The 24,577-nt window shown below is 38.4% G+C and overlaps 1 protein-coding gene across 1 annotated transcript in view; it reads right to left on the bottom strand.

The window, feature by feature from the left end:
• The window catches only part of USP24 (ubiquitin specific peptidase 24), a 165,272-nt gene that overhangs the window by 74,898 nt on the left and 65,797 nt on the right, over nt 1-24,577 (bottom strand). The window contains exons 18-32 of the mRNA XM_052636634.1: nt 22,025-22,132; nt 21,201-21,350; nt 20,433-20,564; nt 16,162-16,273; nt 14,826-14,902; nt 13,718-13,858; nt 13,501-13,554; nt 12,335-12,450; nt 10,414-10,480; nt 10,181-10,291; nt 9,408-9,506; nt 9,138-9,311; nt 3,665-3,750; nt 3,400-3,493; nt 2,214-2,369 (exon numbers count right to left, since the gene is read on the bottom strand). Coding sequence (XP_052492594.1) covers nt 2,214-2,369; nt 3,400-3,493; nt 3,665-3,750; nt 9,138-9,311; nt 9,408-9,506; nt 10,181-10,291; nt 10,414-10,480; nt 12,335-12,450; nt 13,501-13,554; nt 13,718-13,858; nt 14,826-14,902; nt 16,162-16,273; nt 20,433-20,564; nt 21,201-21,350; nt 22,025-22,132 — 1,677 coding nt within the window. The remainder of the gene's footprint in view (nt 1-2,213; nt 2,370-3,399; nt 3,494-3,664; nt 3,751-9,137; nt 9,312-9,407; nt 9,507-10,180; nt 10,292-10,413; nt 10,481-12,334; nt 12,451-13,500; nt 13,555-13,717; nt 13,859-14,825; nt 14,903-16,161; nt 16,274-20,432; nt 20,565-21,200; nt 21,351-22,024; nt 22,133-24,577) is intronic.

Here is a 24,577-nt window from a genome sequence, read left to right as displayed (position 1 = left end):
AACATCCATGCCCTTTTTACGACACTGTAGTGTCCACCTAAAGGAAACTATTTTCACATAAATAATCAACCTGTAGTATGAGACTACAAATTTAGCTCACATCCTAGTTTTACCACCGACTAGTCGGGAGATCTCACATACGTAATTTTCCCTTTTGCCTCAGTATTCTCATTGGGTAAATAAGGACAATAATTACCTTTCTCAGAGTATTGTTTGTAAGTAAGATAGCACAAACTTAAGGTGCTTAGTATAAGCACTGGCACAAGACAAGTGCCCAGGAAACAACTGCTTATTTAGTTGTGACTTAAATTTTTTGAAGCTCATAGCCTCAGTTTTCCCAAGGTTTTAATCTAGATGTAATTCAAGATCCTTTCTTTATTAAAAAAAAAAATCTGCTTCTATGAACTTATTAGTAATTTTAGGAGCTTAGATTCTTAATGTGATATTTTTGTCTAAAGATGCTTTCTTCCTAAGTTGCCCTTTGGGAAACTGGTTTGCCAGCTTCAGATCACAACCATCATTCAGGAGAATGGGAACCTTCTGCTATCCTAACCCTTTCTAAGTGTTGACAGCCACAGGCACACACTCCCCATGCTTAATGGACAGCACTTTAGTGAGGGTGAAAGGTTTTCCCAAAGGAATGGGTACTTGGAATATCCACTCTGAATTTCCCTAGAAGCCAAACATAAGTTAAAAATCGAAATGCAAGGACATTAACCTTTCAGGTAACAGTAAAAAGAAGTGCTTTGGGGGTGTTATGGTTTCTACATTTTTTATAGAGCAAAAGGCAACCTATCAGAGGAATTCCCAGTTAATCTGAAGTTCTAAAATAAGACTGGGGATGATTTATACAGTCCTTTGGCTCTAAGATAATGCAACCTAAGTAGCTGATGACAAACCAGACCCACTGCTGGGTCACTGTGATTTTCAGGGTGCTCTCAAATGTGGGTGTTAAGATTTATACCTTAACTTTCTGAGACAATCATTCAAAAGCAGATAACAAATGTGGCAGCAATGCAAGATACAAATTTTATAAGACTGAATTAGCCAAAAATTTCTAGGTAATTTTCTGTTTTGGAATACTGTATGTATTTTTAAATGTTCACAAGAAATGAGGTCATACTTTACTTTTAAAATACATGCTAAATATTTTTTCCTTTTGGACCCAACAAACATTTACACAAGAACAATTATTTTAAGGCAACTAAGAAACATTATCACAGCTCCACCATACAAACATAAATAATGAGTTAAGCACAAAAATGAGTGAATATGACTTTATACTCCAAATTAGACTGTCAGATGAAATAAAACGTTGAAATCATGCCTGAGTAGGTACCTTCTTGCCAATTGTGACCTTTGTTGTGATTCAAAACCTACTGAAGATACATGGTAATTTGATAATTAAGGTTGCTCAGGCACTGATCTGGATTCCTTAATAAACAACTAACTAAATAGAACAATTTAAGGTAAAACAAAATCATTCAGGGCTTTATATTCCCTAGAACTTTATGTGCCCTGAGGGTCTGGCCCATCACTTTCTAAGAGCAGGGCAGTTTCCACCTCCACCGTGCTTTGCTACGGTTCTGATTTCAGGACTCGGCCTATCCAGCCTCTCCTAGGTCTTACTCATATGAACCTGGAGCAATTATCACATCTTTTCAACTCTGTGGTAGTTAAAACTACCACAATGATTTGTAGACGTTAAATAATTAGTAAAGTTTACCGAACTGAATCTACTAATTTAAAGCTACAGTTAGGAAGGAGGGCAACAAAAATATTCTTTTGCTTTTTAATAAAATAGCTTTCTAAAAAATCCCTAAAACAATCATGTTAAATGTGTTTCCTGAGAACTACTTATAAAGCTTCATTAATGGCAACAAATTGCAACAGCTTTTTTAAAAAGTTAGGATGCATTTAGTAACAAGGCTGAAGATTAATAACTGACGTTATAAACACTTGCAAAACTTCCAGAGGAAGTTAATTACACATTTTCATACACTAGGCTTCCTAATTATTTATTTACATGCTATTTTACAAGTATAACAATGTACACAGGTATAAGCTGGGGGAAAAAAGAGCATTTTCAAAGTCGAAAACAATAAAACACTTCAATTTATAGTCTATTTACTTATTTCTGACATCTGAAAGCATGAATTTTCACACCAAAATGAATCTGTTAAAATTAAATTTTAAAAAATGAGCTTTCTTACTTCTAAGTTGTAGAGCACTCTGAAGGTGGACATTCCTGGAGCGAAAGATCGAAACAGACTTTCTAAAATTGAACTGGCGCTTGGCTGATGCTGCTGCTTAGAAGACAGGGATGGAGACTTTGAAGACTGAGAACTTGTTTCAGATAGCAATGTTTTCTAAGTTTAAAATAATGAAAAAGGACACAGATGAAGGAGAAACATTATCACTATATATTGTAATATTATTTTCCACTTTAATATACTCAAATCATCGACATTTTCTAAAAAAATTAACCTGAAAGCCACATCACTCTTCAATTATTAACGAAGCACTGAACTCCATCACACAGACCGTAAGTGGTCCACAGCCCATTCTACAGGAATGCCTCTGGGATTGTATTCTAAGCAACACTAGCAAGGCCATCCTAATTTATTTCCAGGTTTTTAAAATTTGTACTACTGAACTCTGATAATTAAATTATAAGATTGCAGAGTAGCAGTTTTGAGAATTTTGGGGGGTTAGTTCTAGTAATATAGTTTACAGTTACATTAGTTCTCTTCTCCCTCAAATTAATAAATAATGTATATGTGATAAGGTTCTGACCTGATCTAAATAATAATCACTGAAATACAAAATTCATAGCTTAGTTTTAACAACTTTGTTCTAAATGAATTTATTCTGAAAATACAATTAAACAATATTATAAATAAAACATTTTTAGTATAAACTCTTAAGGAACAAGATTCTAAAAATTAAACAAAAGGAACTTTAAATACCAACTGTGAAAAAATTAAGTGATAACTCATTTATGCAAGCAACTCAAACATATGCAACAACCACACTCAGAGAGGCATCATGACAGAAGAAAAACATCACAGTTGAATGAGAATGAGAGTCTGACCCTAGATGAGACACTTCATTACTCTGGGTTTAGGTTTCCTCATATAAAACATGAAGGCGGCAGAAGTAGATGACATTAAAGGTTCTTGCAGTTCTAAAGTTTGATGTTATTATTGGCTATAGATAATTTAAAAGTCATTATGAAGTTCAGATTTCCATTTAGAGCAAAAGTATTTTTCTAAAGAAAAAAATCTGTTATGGGAAAGATGGTATCATATGACCTTTATGTGATGCTATGTTGCATTTTTACTGAATCATGATATAAAATTTCCATGCCTGTTAAATAACTATCCAAGATACTCATACCTTTCTTCCTAAAGAATCAAGTTGATCAAGGGCTTCCTGAATGGCTGGATCAGTAGGTATCAAGAGCAGAAGCTTTCGTACTCGTAGAGTTATCCTGAAATTTTTCAAATGTGAATTTTTTTTTCTTAAGAGCCACAGTTTCAAATAAAAAACAGTCAAATGTAGCAGGGGATGTGAAGTGATATACATATTAAGAGAACATTTATTTGGTTCCCTAACTTTAATAGCTTGCTCTCTTGCAAGCTTCACAAATGTTTCTATTTACCTTGGCTCCTCCAGATTGGCCAGCTGGTAAAGCATGTCGAATACATTACACACAAGAGCCATCACCACACCAGGGAGGGATTTCTCCTGAGGGAAAAAGCAAAACAGAGATACAAACTCACAAAAGAATTTTCTTCTTTTCTAATCAAAGGTACAAACAATAAAATGACTGGTTCTGAAAGACTGGCTCCTGAAAAACTTGGGGATTCCCTGGTGGCACAGTGGTAAAGAATCTGCCTGCAATGCAGGAGATGCAAATTCAACCGCTGGGTTGGAAGATCCTCTGGAGAAGGGAACGGCTAACCACTCCAGTATTCTTGCCTGGAGAATACCACGGACAGAGGAGCCTGGTGGCCTACAGTCCGTAAGGCTGCAAAGGACTGGACATGACTGAGTGACTTTCACTTTGACTTCTTTGTCTTAATACTGCTCTGAGTAGGATTTCATTCTTAAATTCTTACTACATGAAGAATATGTCTGGAACGCAGGAGACCACGGTTTAATTCCTGGGTCAGGAAGATCTGCTGGAGAAGGAATAGGCTACCCATTCCAGAATTCTCGGGCTTCCCTTGTGGCTCAGCTGGTAAAGAATCCGTCCGTAATGTGTAGCACTGTACAGGAGGTGGTGACCAAAACCATCCCAAGGAAAAGAAACGTAAGAAGGCAAAGCGCTTATCTGAGGAGGCCTTACAAACAGATGGGAAAAGAGAAGCGAAAGGTAAAGGAGATGGGGAAAGATAAACCCAACTGAATGCAGAGTTCCAGAGAAGAGCAAGGAAAGGTAAGAGAGACTTCTCAAGTGAACAATGCAAAGAAATAGAGGAAAACAATAGAATGGGAAAGACCAGAGATCTCTTGAAAACTGGAGATACCAAGGGGACATTTCATGCAAAGATGGGCTCAATAAAGGACAAAAATAGAAAGGACCTAACAGAAGTAGAAGAGATTAAGAAAAGGTGGCAAGAATGGAAGAACTGTTCAAAAATCTCTTAATGACCCAGATAACCACGATGGTGTGGTCACTCACCTAGAGCCAGACATCCTGGAGTATGAACTCAAGTGGGCCTTAGGAAGCATTACAAAAAACCAAGCTAGTGGAGGTGATGGAATTCCAGCTGAGCTATTTCAAATCCTGAAAGATGCTGCCGCTAAAGTGCTGTACTCATTATGCCAGAAAATTTGGAAAACTCAGCAGTGGCCATAGGACTGGAAAAGGTTAGTTTTTATTCTAATCCCAAAGAAAGGCAATGCCAAAGAATGTTCAAATTATTGTACAATTGTACACATTTAAAATGCCAGCAAGATATGCTCAAAATTCTTGAAGCTTAGGCTTCAGCAGTATGAGAATCGAGAATTTCCAGAAGTACAAGGATTTAAAAAAAGCAGGAACCTGAGATCAAGCTGCCAACATATGCTGGATCACAGAAAAAGCAAGGCAATTCCAAAAAAAAAACCATCTACTTCTGCTTCATTGACTATGATAAAGCCTGTGGATCGTAACAAACTGTGGAATACTGTTAATGAGATGGGAATACCACACCACCTGACCTGCCCCCCTGAGAAACCTGTAGGCAGGACAAGAGGAAACAGAACTAGACACTGAAAAATGGACTGGTTCCAAATTGGGAAAGGAGTATGTCACGGCTGTATATTGTCATTCTGCTTATTTAACTTATACGCAGAGTATATCATGTGAAACGCTGGGCTGGATGAATCACAAGCTGCAGTTAAGATTGTTGGGAGAAATACCAACTACCTCAGATATGCAGATGATACCATTTTAATGGCAGAATATAAAGAGGAACTAAAGAGCCTCCTGATGAAGGTGAGAGAGGAGAGTGAAAAAGCTGGCTTAAAACTCAACATTCAGAAAATGAAGATCATGGCATCCAGTCCTATCACTTCATGGCAAATAAATGGGGAAAATGTGAAAACAGTGTCAGATTTCATTTTTTTATGCTCCAAAATCACTGCAGAAGGTGACTGCAGCCACAAAATTAAAAGATATCAAGTGATAAAAGACACTTGCTCCTTGGAACAGTAGCTATAACAAACCTAGACGGTGTATTCAAAAGCAGAGACATCACTTTGCCAACAAAGGTCCATCTAGTCAAAGCCATAGTTTTTCCAGTAGTCACATACTGATGTTGAGAGCGGTACCATAAAGAAGGCTGAGTACCGAAGAATTGGTGCTTTTGAATTGTGGTGCTGGAGAAGACTCTTGAGAGTCCCTTGGACTGCAACGAGATCAAACCAGTCAATACTAAAGGAAATCAACCCTAAATTGGAAAGACTAGCACCAAAGCTGAAGCTCTAATAAATACTCTGGCCACCTGATGTGAAGAGCTGACTCACTGGAAAAGACCCTGATGCTGGAAAGATTGAAGGCAGGAGAAGGGGGCGACAGATATGAGATGGTTGGATGGCATCATTGACCTAGTGGACATGAGTTTGCGCAAACTCAGGGAGATAGTGAAGGATGGGGAAGCCTGATGTGTTGCAGTTTACGGGGTTGCAAAGAGCCCGACACAACTTAGCGACTGAACAACAATGATGAAATATAAAAATGTTAAACTTGAAGATGCTATGTACATCACTTCTGCTATTGATAAACTGTCTTAATAATGCTCTGAGTGAGATTTCATTCTTAAATTCTCACTACATGAAGAATACGCCTGCAATGCAGAAGACCCCGGTTTGATTCCTGGGTCGGGAAGGTCCGCTGGAGAAGGGATAGGCTACCCATTCCAGAATTCTTGGGCTTCCCTTGTGGCTCAGCTGGTAAAGAATCTGCCTGCAATGTGGGAGACCTGGGTTTGATCCCTGGGTTGGGAAGATCCCCTGGAGAAAGGAAAGGCTACCCACTCCAGTATTCTGGCCTAGAGAATTCCATGGACTGGGCAGTCCATGGGGTTGCAAAGAGTCGGACATGACTGAGTGACTCTCACTTTCACATGTAAGTATAGTTATTTTTTAAGAAACATCACAATATTAACATTAACCCTGCAGGCTTCAGTGGTATCTATAGCAAGACTATGCTCTCTAAGTTTTAAAGAGACAGCCACACAACAATCTCACATAAGTTATTAAATGAAAGAGCTGTATATAATAATCCTCTCCATTACTTAAATACTTTTACTTCACATGAGTGCTGGTTACTATCTTACTTTGTAGACTGTAAATGCATAAAGAGCAGAATGTCTTTTTTCAGTTTTGTACCCCTGGTGCTGAGCTCAGTTCCTGCCACAGAGAAGGTACAAAAAACCTTGAATGATTCATAAAATCATTCAAGAAATACTGACTACCTATTATGTTTCACTATTGTTTTAGGTGCTGGAAATACAGTAGTGAGCAAAACATTCAGAGGTCTGCTCTCACAGAGCTTACATTTCACTGGGGAGAGAAACAGGGACATTAAACAAAATGAATATTTTATATAGTATGTTGAGATGGAAATAAAGCAGGGAAGGGAAATGAGCCATGCAGGAGTAGGAACAGACTGAAAGTTTAGATGGGATCACCAAGAAGGCTCACCAAGAAGGCTACAGTTGAGTGAGAGCAGGAGGAAGTGAGAAAGAACCTGGGTATCAGCAAAGAAAATGCCTGGGTATTGGGGAAGAACAAGTGCACAGGCCCTGCTATGTTTGAGGACCAACATCGAGGCCACTGCAGCTGGAACGGTGAGAGGGAGGGTGGGTCCTGGGGGAAGACCTCCGGGGAGAACACTAAGTGAGGTGGGAGGTGCTGAAGCCTCTGAACTGAGGAGTGGCATAATCTGACTGGTCTGTAAAAAGATCATGAGATGCTGGGTGCTATACACCAGAGAGACTGAACTGGAATAAGGGCAGAAGCCCTGGGACCAGACACAGCACTATGGTTACCCTCAGGTGGTGGGTGGGGCGTGATGGCTGCCTGGATCTGTGTGGAAGCTGTGGAGGCAGAGGAGAGTAGCTGGCTTCTAGAATATAGAGGTATTTTAAAGGTAGAGTCAAAGATTTGGTGATACATAGATGTATAAGGGAAAGAAGGGACCTCAAGATTCAGGCATGAATCCCTAGAAGAATGAAATAGGCATTATCTGAAACAGGACAAGACTGTGGGATGAAGAGGTTTGGGGTAGGAGCAGGTGGTGGGAAAGCGGGCAGCAGCTCAGTTTCAAGAGTTAGAATGGAGTGTCTATCACACATTTAAGAGGAGATGCTGTGTTGAGTAGTGGGTTCCATGCAGAGACGGTAAAGAATTCGCCTACAGTGTAGGAGACTCGAGTTTGATCCTTGGGTTGGGAAGATCCCCTTGAGAAGGGAATGGTAACCCACTCCAGGATTCTTGCCTGAAAAATCCCATGGACAGAGGAGCCTGGTGGGCTACAGTCCATGGGGTCGCAAAGAGTTGGACACGACTGAGTGACTAACACAACAACCTACACTTCAAGCTAAAGGTAAAAGTTGGGGTGTTATCAATGTATATATAATATATAGAGTTTTGAAACTGGATGCGATTCCTAAGTAAGATTCCTAAATAAGTGTAGACAGAGGAGAGGTCAAAGGACTGAGCCAGGGAACTTCTCTGCATACAGATCAGGAAGATAAAGCAGCAGCAGCAGAGGAGCCCAAAGAGGAAGACCTAGAGAGGGATGGAGAGGCCGGTGAGTTCTGGGAGACAAGTGGAGAAAGTATTTCAAGGGGAAGTGATCACAAGGAACAAGTCTGCTGAGATGTCAAGCAGATGAGGATTAAGAGGTGGACAAAACATGTGGAGTCTCTCTTCAAGAGGAGTCAAGAGAGGATGGTAAAGAGAGTCCAGACTCCTTCAGGGAGCTTTGCTGATTTGAAAAGGAGAGAACTGAAGGAAACTGAAGCTGTAGTTTGGGTGAAAAGACGGCAGAAATAAACAGCACATCTGACTGTTAATGGTAATGACCCAGCAGAGGACAATCAATGAAGAGAGATGTAACAGAGCAGCAGCAAGCAGGGGCCAGGCAGAATCACTCAGACTCACAAGAGTCTGGTTCAGAAGACTGATAAAGTACATAGTCTTCTCCCAACTGCTACTGCTACTGCTAAGTCACTTCAGTCATGTCCGACTCGGTGCGACCCCATAGACGGCAGTCCACCAGGCTCCCTCGTCCCTGGGATTCTCCAGGCAAGAACACTGGAGTGGGTTGCCATTTCCTCCTCCAATGCATGAAAGTGAAAAGTGAAAGCGAAGTCGCTCAGTTGTGTCCAACCCTCAGCGACCCCATGGACTGCAGCCTACCAGGCTCCCCTGTCCATGGGATTTTCCAGGCAGGAGTACTGGAGTGGGGTGCCATTGCCTTCTCCTTCTCCCAACTAAATCCCAGCATTTCTGTGATACAGTTCCGAAGAGTCAGGACTTACGAGGAAAGGACATAATCATCCAAACCTGTATGGGCTGAAGGCAAAACTTCATGAGGTTAAGTTCTCGTTTTGCACTTGAAGATTATCACTGGATACCTGTTCCATGGCGTATGATGAGCTGAACACCCCGCTGCTGCTGCTGCTGGAGCTGGTTGAGGAATCTGCAGAGCTCCCAGATGGTGTCCCACTGCCAGAAGTCTTCACTGTGAGGATTTGTTCATCAGAGAAGCCCAGCTGGTGGAGTAGCTTTTGATCTTTATTCACTGTCAGCTGCAGAAAGTGGTTTCTTAATTATTACTGAGAAGGAAAAGAGAGGAGAATATTGACAACAGACTAAAGTGACACAAAATGTGTATTTACACCTACCAGACTGTCATTTGTAAATATCTGTATACTGTCCACTGGAGAGCACAACTGCTTGGCTATCTTCCACCGGACACTCCCTATAGTTTCATTACTGTGAGCCTGTAAAATGAAGTGAAACAATATTGTAATTCGCTCATCAATTAATTTAAACAGCTACTAGTGAGCACCTTATATGTACTGGGCACTGCTGCAGAAGCTGGGAACATAGCAGAGAACCCAAAGACAAGAACCCTTGCCCTCATGAGGCTTCCCCGCCACAGTAATTAAACATTCTATTCCATACGTCACTCCCCATCATGCATGTAATCAAATTTCAAATCCTTCCACTGCAGAGCCTTCCATTCTTCCCCTTCTCACCTTGCTCTAGTCACACCAGCCACTTTCCTTGCCACTGAATAAACCCAACAGACTCCCACCTTAGGACCTTTGTACCTGCTGCTCCCTTGGTATGGAGAGCTCCTCCCCAGAAATAACTTGCTCTGTCAATTCATTCAAGTCTCCATTCAAATGTGACCACCTCAGAGACCTTCCCTGTCCATTCTAAACTATGTCACGTGGTATTCTTCTTATATCTTTATAACACTCATTATCACCTGATATCATGTACTTATGTATCTGCTTAGACCCTATCAACTTCCTTTCACTTCAGATCTTTATTCTAAATTTGTTTACTAAACAGCTTTTAAAATAGTCATTTTTGCTGCTATCTTAATCAATGAGGTTCATATGAAAATAACAAGACAATATGGCTTCAGAACTTAATGGAAACCTACCTCTACAGTGAAGGTATCTTTGGTAGACTCATAAGTAACGTTAAGAGTTAAAAGATGTCCATGGAATGAGGCACCATGAGGTAGAATAGTTCGGGGAACAGAGTAAAAATCCTTGAAAAAGACACAGCAAGTCAAACAAACAGGACAGTGCCACAGTTAAATGTCACAAAAAAACACTCCTAACAGACTAATTATAGCATGATAAAGTTGTTTTACAAAGAAGAGAGGCTTACCTCTATAGTGATCACGTAACGTTCTGCCAGAAGCAGTAATCGTTCAATTATTACAAGTTTAGTGGATCTATGAATTAAAAAAATTTTTTTGAACATACTTGAATTGCTAACATGAGCTCAACTTCAGTCTCTTTAACCAAAACCACAATCACATTTAGCCCTCACTGAAATCTGCAAAAGTAAACTTCCCTTTTACTCAAGGGGAAGATGGTTCAAGCGGGTCACAGCTGTCACACACAGATGGAATAACAGTGGAGAAGCTGGCCCTGCCCCACATTTCCTTTCCTGTCCTTTTCTCTTTTTTCTAAATAGTTGTTCCGCAAATAGAAGGCCTGTGCTTCTTCTGGGTCTGCAGACTTATTTGTTTATCAATTCACCAAGAATGAACAATCAGTGAGTTTGAATCTCATAATCTTACAACTAAAATATGCCATATAATTCTGTAAACACACAGAACTGACAAAGTTCTGAACTGCCTGAAATTTAGAAGACAAACGTAAACCATTTAGTTTGCCACAAATGAGAACTGCTGTTTAATTAGCTCAAGAATGAGGCAGAAGAAAAAGGACCCCCCCCCCAAAATGTTCATCTGGTTTATGTGACTACCCTGTATAGTTAAAACATATAACAGAATATGGTATCCCAGGGATTTTCAAAATAGTTAAGAAATCAACACACATCAAGAGATATAATCATCTTTGGAACAGAAAACACATAGCAAGGAAGTGCGGAGCTCTCAGACTCTAAAAATGAGACCTGAGGTCTCTTTAGGTCAGAGTTAAGGAATCTTACATATCATTTGAAATAAGAGGACTCCAATATTCAGCAGCTTATACAGTGACAGCTCCACACTTTATTAAACACGACAAGTGTTAACACTGACAGATGAAAATCCAAGTGCCCTCAAACACTTGATATTCCAGAAAGTCTAAATAGTTCATATAGGTCTATTTCTAAATCTCAGGCATGCTGATTAGCAGTACTGGAAATTTCACTTTAAAAAGAGTTGGTTAGCACAGGGAATTATACTCAATATCTTGTAATAAACTATAATGGAAAACAATACAGAAAAAAGTATACATATATAACTGAATCACTTTGCTATAAAGTGCTTTAAAGGCTTTAAAAAGAAAAGGAACATCCCCAACTGTAAATAAAGAGAAAGAAATACACACATAAAGTGATTCCAGAAGTAGAGACTCTATCAGCACCAACCACTGGAGGGCAGCAGAATGAGACACAGAGGGAGCTCTTTTGAGCACCTGAGCATCACTGATTTGGGGCTGCTCACCAGTAATGAAAGACTTATTAAAATCCCACAGAAGTAGTTTAGCTGCTTCAATTTAATTTTCTAAATATCCATCTATTCTCCTTACTATACCAAAGAAGTACAGAAAATGCTTAACTCAAATTTCACTGACAACATCTGAAAACACTCAATACAGCAATGTGATTTAGAGATGTCAATTCAAACTTTTAACACAATTATTTGAAAAATAAATTAAAGTACATAAATTTTAACTATGATTATATCATAATGTACAATATTAATCATCATATGCCACTTCATTTTGCTTACACTGTTGGTGTCATGATTTGTCTATTCAGATAGTTATGTCTAAGTAAATATTTCAAATCTGAAAAAATTATTCTTCATACAAAGAATATATCTTGGTTCAATCATAAAGAGTAGGCTACTCATATTACACAGAGTTAAAGTAAAATGAATCAAATGATAAAATATATGACAGGGAATACATAATTTTCAAGGATATGACTATTTGAAAAATACATGAAATAAAATGAGGAAATGAACAATTAATTGAGAGATCTCCAAGGAAGAAAAAAGATCCCAATTTTATTTTACAGCTGACCTGTCTTCGTGTGTTGGGTGCTTGCTGTGACTTCTATAAGTGCTTACCTGTAAGGAGACTGGACTGATGTGGCTACAGTTGGCATGGCAGTCGCTGTCAGCATTTTCGTTGCTCTGGTCACAGCGTGTGTCAGAGTGGGGCCCCCAAGTGCTGAACTGGCTGCCTACGTAACAAGAAGTTATTCTACATCAGGGTTTCTCAGCATCAGCTCTGCTGACATTTTGGGCTAGAAGGTGTTTTGTCATGGAAGACAGTCTTGGACTTTGTAGGACGCTTAGTGGCATTTCTGACTTGTACTCACCACCCACTGGCCACCAGGTACCCGGCAGGACCCATCTAGTGACAACCAGAAAGTCTCTAGACACTGCCAAGTGTCCCCTGGGAGGCCAAATAATCTCCAATTGAGAACGACTGTTCTACATGTGTTATTTCTTACAACAGCACCTTATTTAGGGTACCTGAATACTTTAAGTGTTTTTATGACCATGTATTTGGACGAAAGTCACAACCTGGGAACTCCTGTATAGATTCATCGCCAGCATATATTCATTACCAGAAAATTTAACTTTTTAACTTTTGAGGGCAGTAGCATTTTATGCTTTTGGAACACTCTTTATTAGGTATTAAACTTCAACAAGCACAAATTAAGAATGAAAAGATGAATGCTTAATACTCTAACCATCATGCTAGAAATAAGGCACTGGAAATACACATGAGATAGTATTATGTCACAGGCTACTAATGGACAAAGACAGCCAGTGCCACCTACTACTGAGTGTGTTGCTGTGGCTTTTAACAGCATTTATGATATAAATGAAATGACACATGAGGAATGATGGGAAAAGAAGCAAGTATGTATATAAAACTTCTGGACCAAGAAAGGAGAAAAAGAATCTATTAAAATGTAGAATGTACAGAATATAGTTTTGTACCCCAAAAGGAGGTGGGGAGTGAGGTGTGGCAGGGTAGGTAAAACAGGGAAGGGAGATGGTGGAGGGAGAAGGAATGATTTCCCATAAAGTTACATTTATTTCTATATTGTGGGCATCAAGGTAAATGCCTGTTCCCTATGCCAATACTCCTGGCAAATTCTTCCAACGGGATCCAGCCAGAAATATCAGAACTATACATGATCTCAAAATACAAAATTATAAATGGAAGAAAACTCAAAGCATTTATTTCAAAAAAAGGTTAAATAAAATTTGCTACTCACTTCTAATCTTGTGTAGCAATCAGCAATGAATTTCTTATGTAATGATACAGAATCCTAAAAGTTAAGAGGTAAATGGAAATTAATGAGTCTACTATTTAGTTGTAATCATTATTAAGGATAAAATGTCAAAATAAAGAAGCTCAACTTTCAGGCACACCAACTTATCAATTAAAAATACATTACTTTTTGTGTATGGGCACCTTTTCTCCTTACTTACCTTCTTTAGCCTAGGATTTAGATTAATGTAACTGTAGTTTATAATTAACTGAATAGCCTCATTAGCAATTTCTTCATCAGGTGATTCCATGGCTATTTTCCAAATGAAATCCATTCCTATCAATTCCAGTTTTTCGACATACTGTTCAAAAGAAAAAAAAAATAGCACATCAAGGTCACAAAAATACAATTATTTTCTGCTACACTGTAACTCCATACCTCTTACAGTTCACTATGAATTAAGGCTACAAAAACCAAGCTATACTCGAGAACATTAGTATATAAAACAACAGTTTTATATAATAATTTTTTAAAACAAAAAACAGCCAACAACAGAAACACTGGGCAACTTCCACGGAATCGGGACAGATAAGGAGACTTTTCTCCAGACGTTATCCTAAACTGAAGCTGCAGTTCTACCCAGATGGGGCACTGACGCACACATGCAGGGGTAACATGGGCGCCCCCTGCAGGAGCTTTTCTTCAAAGGAAAGGGAGTCAAGCCAGACTCCTCAGGGCTCAATCTGGTCTTCTCAAAGCTCAGTTAGAAATGGCAAGATCGAGGGTTACAAGATCTCGTAAAAATTCTAGGAAGTTAGGCCATGAATGAAACAGATCTGGAAAAAGAGTTATTTTTCGCCTTTTTAAAGCTACTCGACGTAAATATAAATGTAAGCTGTATACATTCTCATTTTCCTGCTTTGTCTGTTCTTAAAATTTTTCCCCCAAATCCTTGCTGCTAAGACCCCAGAACTGAAGATTTTGGTACGTTCTCAGGTACCTGTGAACTGTTGCAGGGATCTGAGAGGTTACAAGCTGGGCTAGAACTATCCCTACTTTGCGTTCACCCAGCCACAGGAGGCCACTGGCTCTCTCAGATCAGCAAAAAGCAAAGAGGAATCTGAGAAGTCACCTGTATGGGAAGGGGAATGCCCTCACACTCTGAGGAGCTCTCTGAATGACGCAGGAGACTGCAGTCAAAGGGGGAGCCCATTCTTTTCAAAAGACTTCATGTCTTCTCTCAATTAGAATATTTTCTTTTTCTTTGCTGAATATCAAGTTCTACTAGATGACCCAAGTTATCTAGGTCTGAAAGCAACGCTGCTTACCAGCTGAGCTCCTTGTCTTTTCAATCGGTGGTCACACAGATTCACATTCTCAAAGAAAGTCTTAAATAAGGTAAACCCTGAAATTATAGAACGTCAGATAAATTCATGTGCTCTTGGTACCACAGATAATCAATGAAAAGACAAAGTATATCAAGAGCTAAAATGATAAAACTTTCAGAACAAAACAGGCACAAATCTTCAAGACAGTCAGTTAGGCAACCCTTAAAACTCAAAACTAAAAGGGCAAATAACCCCATTTAAAGATGAGAAAGATTTTAACAGACATCTTTTCAAAGGGGATAAGTGACCAAAGAGCCCATGAATATCCTTAGTCATCAGGGGAATGCATATTAAAGGCCATGAGATTCCATCTCAAAACCACGAGGATGGCTAAAATAAAAATGACAGTTTATAATTATTAGAGAAGATGTGGACAAATCAAAACCTCATATACTGCTGGTGGGATTATAAAATGGTATAGCCACTTTGCAAAAAAGATTGACAATTCCTCAAATGTTAATTATATCATATAGCAATTTTACTCCTAGGTAGATAAAAACTTGTACACGGACATTTACAGCAGCATTATTGACAATAACCAAAAGTGGTAACAACCCAGATGCCTATCCATTGATGAATGGATAAATACAATGTGTTATATCCATTCAATGAAGTATTATCCAGTCATATAGAATGAAGTTTTGACACGTGCAAAAACCTCGGTGAACTCTGACCACATTATGTCTCAGCATGATCAAGAAGCCAAAGATAAAAGGTGACATACTGCAAGATTCTGCTGATATAGAATGTCCAGATCAGAGTAACCCACAAGGACAACAAGCAGATGCGCAACTGTGGGAAGGGGAGAATGCAGCGTGACTACCTAGTTTCCCTCCGGGGAGATGAAAATGTCCTGAGATGAAAAATGGTGAAGGCTGAGCAAGATTGTGAACATACAAAAAACACTTCGTGCACACTTTAAAAAAATAAATTTTATGGCATGTAAAATTCATATCAATAAGAAAAATTTCAATTAAAATAAACAACTGAAAAGAGGATTTTTATACTTGGACCAATTTTTACCTTAAATGAATCCTTTTTATACTAAGTAATTTCATGAAAACAGTTTGACAGTTATTAGGCTGTGTAATTTAAAAATACCATTCATGTAAAAAGAAATTCATTTGTTTATATGAACATGTTTATATAGATGTATCTTCATATGTATAAGGCCAAGTCCAGAAGCATATACCAAACTGTGAAGCTGTTTCTCACAGTGGGCTGAAAAGAAAAAAATTTAAAGAACTGAAAAAACAATTTTAAAGTTTTTCCTTACCATTCATAGTGATTTCATATGACTCCAATTTAAGAATTTTCTCCTTGAAGAGCTGCTGCTGAACATCACTCTCAAGATCATGTTGCCCTTTTGTAAACCATTCAAAACACATCTGTGAATCAAGACAAATATCACCCTGTAACTAAAACCCACTTCAGGCAAATACATAATCCAAACGAGGAAAGCAAAGACAAATGATTTTTAATTCTTCAGAAATTTATAATGCCTTCAGTTCATTCAGTTGCTCAGTCGTGTCCAACTCTTTGCGACCCCATGAATCACAGCACGCCAGGCCTCCCTGTCCAAAACCAACTCTCGGAGTTCACTCAGACTCACGTCCATCGAGTCGGTGATGCCATCCAGCCATCTCATCCTCAGTCGTCCCCTTCTCCTCCTGCCCCCAATCCCTCCCAGCATCAGAGTCTTTTCCAATGAGTCAACTCTTCACACGAGGTGGCCAAAGTATTGGAGTTTCAGCTTTAGCATCATTCCCTCCGAAGAAATCCCAGAGCTGATCTCCTTCAGAATGGACTGGTTGGATCTCCTCACAGTCCAAAGGTCTCTCAAGATTCTTCTCCAACACCACAGTTCAAAAGCATCAATTCTTCAGCGTTCAGCTTTCTTCACAGTCCAACTCTCACATCCACACATGACCACAGGAAAAACCATAGCCTTGACTAGACGGACCTTTGTTGGCAAAGTAATATCTCTGCTTTTCAATATGCTATCTAGGTTGGTCATAACCTTTCTTCCAAGGAGTAAGCATCTTTTAATTTCATGGCTGCAGTCACCATCTGCAGTGATTTTGGATCCCCAGAAAAATAAAGTCTGCCACTGTTTGCACTGTTTCCCCATCTATTTCCCATGAAGTAATGGGACCAGATGCCATGATCTTTGTTTTCTGACTGCGGAGCTTCAAGCCAACTTTTTCACTCTCATCTTTCACTTTCATCAAGAGGCTTTTTAGTTCCTTTTCACTTTCTGCCATAACGGTGGTGTCATCTGCATATCTGAGGTTATTGATATTTCTCCTGCCAAGCTTGATTCTAGCTTGTGCTTCTTCCAGGCCAGCATTTCTCATGATGTACTCTGCATATAAGTTAAATGAGCAGGGTGACAATATACAGCCTTGACGTACTCCTTTTCCTATCTGGAACCAGCCTGTTGTTCCATGTCCAGTTCTAACTGTTGCTTCCTGACCTGCATACAGATTTCTCAAGAGGCAGGTCAGGTGGTCTGGAATTCCCATCTCTTTCAGAATCTTCTGCAGTTTATTGTGATCCACACAGTCAAAGGCTTTGGCATAGTCAATAAAGCAGATATAGATGTTTTTCTGGAACTCTCATGCTTTTTTGATGACCCAGCGGATGTTGGCAATTTGATCTCTTGTTCCTCTGCCTTTTCTAAAACCAGCTTGAACATCTGGAAGTTCACAGTTCACATATTGCTGAAGCCTGGCTTGGAGAATTTCGAGCATTACTTTACTAGCGTGTGAGATGAGTGCAATTGTGTGGTAGTTTGAGCATTCTTTGGCATTGCCTTTCTTTGGGACTGGAATGAAAACAGACCTTTTCCAGTCCTGTGGCCACTGCTGAGTTTTCCAAATTTGCTGGCATGTTTAGTGCAGCACTTTCACAGCATCATCTTTCAGGATTTGAAATAGCTCAACTGGAATTCCATCACCTCCACTAGCTTTGTTCGTAGTGATGCTTTCTAAGGCCCACTTTACCTCACATTCCAAGATGTCTGGCTCTAGGTGAGTGATCACACCATCGTGATTATCTGGGTTGTTAAGTTCTTTTTTGTACAGTTCATCTGTGTATTCCTGCCACCTCTTCTTAATATCTTCTGCTTCTGTTAGGTCCATACCATTTCTGTCCTTTATCGAGCCCATCTTTGCATGAAATGTTCCCTTGGTATCTCTGATTTTCTTGAAGAGATCTCTAGTCTTTCCCATTCTGTTGTTTTCCTCTGTTTCTTTGCACTGATCGCTGAGGAAGGCTTTCTCATCTCTTCTTGCTATTCTTTGGAACTCTGCATTCAGATGCTTTTATCTTTCCTTTTCTCCTTTGCTTTTCGCTTCTCTTCTTTTCACTGCTGCTGCTGCTGCTGCTGAGTCGCTTCAGTCGTGTCCGACTCTGTTCGACCCCATAGACGGCAGCCCACCAGGCTCCCCCATCCCTGGGATTCTCCAGGCAAGAACACTGGAGTGGGTTGCCATTTCCTTCTCCAATGCAGGAAAGTGAAAAGTCAAAGTGAAGTCGCTCAGTCGTGTCCTACTCTTCGCGACCCCACGGACTGCAGCCCACCAGGCTCCTCCACCCATGGTATTTTCCAGGCAAGAGGACTGGAGTGGGGTGCCATCGCCTTCTCCCTTCTTTTCACAGCTCTTTGTAAGGCCTCCCCAGACAGCCATTTTGCTTTTTTGCATTTCTTTTCCATGGGGATGGTCCTGATCCCTGTCTCCTGTACAATGTCACAAACCTCAGTCCATAGTTCATCAGGCACTCTATCTATCAGATCTAGTCCCTTAAATCTATTTCTCACTTCCACTGTATAATCATAAGCGATTTGATTTAGGTCATACCTGAATGGTCTAGTGGTTTTCCCTACTTTCTTCAATTGAAGTCTGAATTTGGCAATAAGGAGTTCATGATCTGAGCCACAGTCGGCACCTGGTCTTGTTTTTGTTGACTGTATAGAGCTTCTCCATCTTTGGCTGCAAAGAATATAATCGACCTGATTTCGGTATTGACCATCTGGTGATGTCCATGTGTAGAGTCTTTTCTTGTGCTGTTGGAAGAGGGTGTTTGCTATGACCAGTGCGTTCCCTTTGCAAAACTCTATTAGTCTTTGCCCTGCTTCATTCTGCATTCCAAGGCCAAATTTGCCTATAACCCCATATGTTTCTTGACTTCCTACTTTTGCTTTCCAGTCCCCTATAATGAAAGGATATCTTTTTTGGGTGTTAGTTCTAAAAGGTCTTATAGGTCTTCATAGAACCATTCAACTTCAGCTTCTTCAGTGTTACTGGTTGGGGCAGAGGCTTGTATTACTGTGATATTGAATGGTTTGCCTTGGAAATGAACAGAGATCATTCAGTCATTTTTGAGATTGCATCTAAGTACTGCATTTCAGACTCTTTTGTTGACCATGGTGGCTACTCCATTTCTTCTAAGGGATTCCTGCCCGCAGTAGTAGATATAATGGTCATCTGAGTTAAATTCACCCACTCCAGTCCATTTTAGTTCGCTGATGCCTAGAATGTCGATGTTCACTCTTGCCATCTCCTGTTTGACCACTTCCAATTTGCCCTGATTCATGGACCTGACATTCCAGGTTCCTATGCAGTATTGCTCTTTACAGCATCGGACCTTGCTTCTATCACCAGTCACATCCACAACTGGGTGTTGTTTTTGCTTTGGCTCCATCCCTTCATTCTTTCTCCACTGATCTCCAGTAGCATATTGGGCACCTACTGACCTGGGGAGTTCCTCTTTCAGTATCCTATCATTTTGCCTTTTCATACTGTATAATGCCTTAGTACCACTCAAAACTAAAATGATTGGAACTCTGGAACTAAATGAAGCAGTTAGTTACAGCAATCTTTCTTCTAGATAATGAAAATACATACTCATACTCTCCACTGAATCATTACATTTCAGTTTTTCCATGACATTTACTAATAAGCTTTATGCTGTTAGGCTCTGTCACATACTTGATCCTTTCAATAACTCTATGATGTAGTTAACGTTATTCTGCAAAATGAGAGGAGGAAATAGCGATTCACTTTAGGAAACATTGAAGCAGGGCAGTGCTCCTGGTTTAATCCACCCTCAGCTGTGCAACTGTAGTTCTAAAGATTTGTCTAGGCAGCAATTCTTCCTTTAGGGTTTCTGGGATACAACATCATTACAGGAACTCAAAGTTTCTGCTGGTTAACTTAAAATTAGTTTCATGGGAGGGGGAAAAAAAAAAACTAAAGAATACACTAAGTTCGCTATACTCACTTAGCTGAATTTGGTTTTATGTAGAACGGTTACCAAAATTACCAAAGAGCTCATATGCTTGTGTATATCACATATATATAAAATATCTTTTCAACACTCTCAGCTCCTGGCTTATTATAAATGTATGCTTAGTAAACTGAAAAGTGTTTAGAATTGAAGATATGAGACATGCACAAAAATGTGAGATACACAAGATAAAGCAAAATACTATTTATTAAGTCACACTTTTGTCTCACTTCATCCATAACGCCGTCTTCTTACCTCTCTATCTAATTCACAAACATCCGGGCCAGTCACAAGACACTCCCAGATTTCCTTGGCACGATTCCAACCCAAATACAGAGTAGCTTCTTGCAAGAAAAATGCCAGGAATTTAAGATGGGCCTCTAAATACTGGAAAAAGAAATAATGTTAATTAGTCAACTTCAGGCATTTATATGTAAAAGCAAAAAAAAAACCAAAAACAACTGAAATTAAAAAGTAGTTTTACCTTTAAGTAAAAAGGAGTTTACCTAATGCTTTCTCTTGTAATTTAGGCTAAAGTAAATGTGAGAAATCCGTTTATGAGGTGACAATACAATGTAGCAGAAACTACGTGTCTATTATAAATTCAGGTGACTTTAGATGCCCAGCAATCTCAGAGTAAAACACCAGAACACAACTGATGAGTGAAGGTATTTTTCTATTTTTTGGAAAACAATATTACTGACAGCCTTGAGAAACAAAAAGCCATGAGCCACAGAACTGGCAATTATATTTTTGATCAAAGACAAAAGATATTTATTTTTAATACCATATCATATGCAGTTATGTTAGGTGATTTACTGAAAGATATACCCACAAATATCAATTTTCTAACCTTTTACTTCGAGCTGGTTTTATTAAAGATTAAAAACTGTCCCATCATGACAAAGACACCTCATGCTTCCTCTTTAGAGTTCCTTCCAATAAATATTACTATTATAGTTCAAATGCAACAAGGTCAAATGGATGCTGTAAGTCATGAAACAACAGCACAATGCCAGGTACCTCCCGGTAGGTATATCGGCCATCCACTAGTGTTGAACCAGTTAAGCCTCCAGGTCCAGCCACGGCTGCTGCAAGTCGATGACAAGCTATCAAGCTTCCTGTTACCAGTTTTACTATTTCAAAATTTTTCTTCAAGTCTTGAATAATGCTCTTGGTGAAAACAAACAAAAAAAAGGTATGAGAATGTGCAGCTACTTTGTCAATTTAATACAAGCTTCTATTTGAGCATACAGTTGAAGAACAGCAAACATAAAAATTTTTCACTCACATTTCCTACATAAAAGTAAATGAAAACAATCTGATACGTACATTTACTTGGGAATTACTACAGAATTAACAAACTTCCCTGGTAAATTTCTGGTTCTAAAGGAATTTTTTGTTTTATTATTTTTTTTAAAAAATAAGTCTTTCAAAAGCACTATCTCACTTCTTGCATACTTTTCCAGATCTTTCTTCCAAAGTCTCTTACATTGAGGAGCCTCTAGTTCCTTAAGTGAACTGATGTTTCTTCACAATATAAAACAAGTCTTGCGAATCTTTTCAAATTCCTACAATACTATTCTAACTTTTAAAAATTGGCTTACTTCAGTAAATTAAGGAAATAAAATATAAATGAGTTAGGGATATATCAAAAGAAAAGCTCTACAGATGTGAAAGCAGAATGATGCTTAAATTCAAGATTATTAAATAATATAAATGAATTATATTAATAACCATAAAACTGTGAAACAGTCACTATAAAACTTAGCAATCTTTTGATGTTTAGTCATTACAAAAGGTTATGCAAGTAACTGCATAATAATCAAGTATAGCAATCCTCTTACCTTGTCTTGCTTCTGATAGGTTTGTTTTATGAATGAGCGGGTGATTTCATGTAGCTGACGCAAAGCTGGTACCACCCATACAAACTGGGGATTGTTAATCTGAGATGACTAGAGTTAAAAAGAAGTTACATTAATTTAGAAATAAATGGTAGATTAAATTTATTAGCTATAAAAAAGTTGCAAGTCAATTAGGTTTTACTGTTACACATTCTATTATTTTTCTCTTCACATTGCTCATTTATAGTTTATCTCCATGCACTCATAATTCAGTCTCCAACTTCTTATTCTGCATGCAATCCTAAAGCCAAGAACTGCAAACAGGAGTGGATATGAAGTGACAGTAAATGTACAGGGGTACATCAGCAAAAAACAGCAACAAGGAATTAGCAACTTCAGAGGACAGATTATAAGTAGCACAGGCTGCTAGGATATGTTGACATAAGAAAATAAATCAATGGCACAGGCTTAACTTGGATAATACAGACGTGGCTGATAAGTAAAATGGTATAAAAATATGATTTTCTAAAATGATATGATCAAGATACCAATGATATGATCAAGATACTAACAGTGGTCTAAGTATTAAAGAAAATATCCATGATCTGCTTGTATTTCCTAGTTAAAACAATTTTAGAAGAGAGAATTCTGGTTTTATTAATTATTACAGCCACTTTATAGTTTATATTTTTCAAAACACTTTAAAATATGTTATTTCTGAAACTGGTGCATGACAATCCAGATCTTCACATACATATCTGAAAAGTCTGATGTTCATGCACTACTCTTTAAAAAAAGAACTGCTTTTTAATAAATGACATCTTTCAAACTATGAGATTTCATTAAGAATGTCATATTAACACTATTAATCAACTGATCAAGTAAGTCTTTAAAAACTGAATAATAGTTAGCATTTACTTTAAAAACTTTATTTTTTTTAAAAACCCTTCTTGCTTCTTCAAGTCTTTCTGTAAGATAAAGATGCCTATAGGGGAGAAAAATACTTTTGATGTCATTTGCAGAAAACGGTTGTACTACCAAATACGTAAATGTGAGACAGCTATTGCCAAAATAATATTGGCTTTCCTAGAGATTAGCCAATCAATCAGCAAATACCATATTTCCTGGATTCTAAGATACAAATTTTACAAAATTTAACATTTCTGATAGTGATATTTCTTAACAATTATATCAAAGAAACTTTCTGGCCATTAGGCATAGGAGTAAGTTTAGATACTGCTATCCTTATATGGGATGTGCGAATTTGACTGTTAAAAAGGTATCTGTTCATCTACCCATCATTTCTGTTCTTACATGGCATAGTTAGCACCAAACAAGGATGGGTTTTTAATTTAAATATAGATCACTGATTTGTTTCTTGAATGCTATCAAAGGATAATACTATGACGTGGTATTGACTAGCCTATCATGTCTATCAATTCAATTAAAAGCAAATAAAACTGCCAGTGGTCTTAAGACTAAAGCATTTTCCAAAGCCAGGAGAATTTGGTGTGACAGACTCATACTCTGTGAAGGGTTACATCATTTGGCATTAAACGTCTCTCTGTCCAAAGTTACAGCTTAATTCAAGAGGAACTATTTAACTTGTAGTATACACAACTTAATGAAGGAAAAAAGCAGCTTGAGTTTTACAAAATAGACAAGGACACAAAACTCCATATTTCTCAACATGCCTCAAAATTCTATACTCTTAAAGATCTCAAAGAAGTCCAACGCACTACACTGCATAATGGAAAGCAGCATGCCACAGTGAGGCTGTACATACGGGATTAACCCTGTGATGCATGGTGCAATCACTGGCATCTTAGAATCAGAGAAATAAGGCATACATTAAAGGGCAACTACTTGCAAGACTAGCTAGGATATTTCTGCTAAGACATAAAAGTTGCAAAATGACAGAAACTAAAATTCTGAGGCTTAAGTCCAAATTGATACCTTCTGAAAGGATTACAAACATTGGGATATAAATATAAACCTTTTAGTAAATAATCAGGTATATTAGAAAGTATCATTATGAGTCAATTATGGTTAGATTATTTTTTTGACACTGAAAATTATCCTTTGGAATCTGAAAGGTATTTCTGACATAGCCTTTTACTAGAGTTCAGCAAACAAGACAGATGTTATTTATTCCATCATATCTATGCTATGACATTATGCTGCTAAGCTATAAGAAAATTTTTAAATTACTCTTTTCCATTTACAAAAGGGGCAAGAGAATATGGTGAACAATTAAAACAAAAATATTTGATAATGTCTGATAACGAAGCTGAGGTTTTATAAGTAGCAGTTAATGGTATATCCAAATTAAGACTGAACGTTAGCTGAAGCTGTAGAGGTCAACTAGTTTAGCCTGCAAACCTGTGCCTAAACTCTCCTTATTCATTTTTGTTAAAGAGTTGTCTTCTGGTGTTTCCAGTGATGAGAAACTCAGGAGACAGTGCATTCTGTGTCAGACTGTCTTCTCAGGAAGTTCAGTGATCTATGATACTGAAACATGCCTTTACCATAACTGCTTATGAGACATAAAAACTA

Source organism: Budorcas taxicolor, chromosome 3 (assembly GCF_023091745.1).
Source record: "Budorcas taxicolor isolate Tak-1 chromosome 3, Takin1.1, whole genome shotgun sequence".
Lineage (NCBI taxonomy): Eukaryota > Metazoa > Chordata > Mammalia > Artiodactyla > Bovidae > Budorcas > Budorcas taxicolor.
The sequence above is the reverse complement of the archived record's forward strand: the minus strand, read 5'-3'. Positions and strand labels throughout refer to the sequence as shown.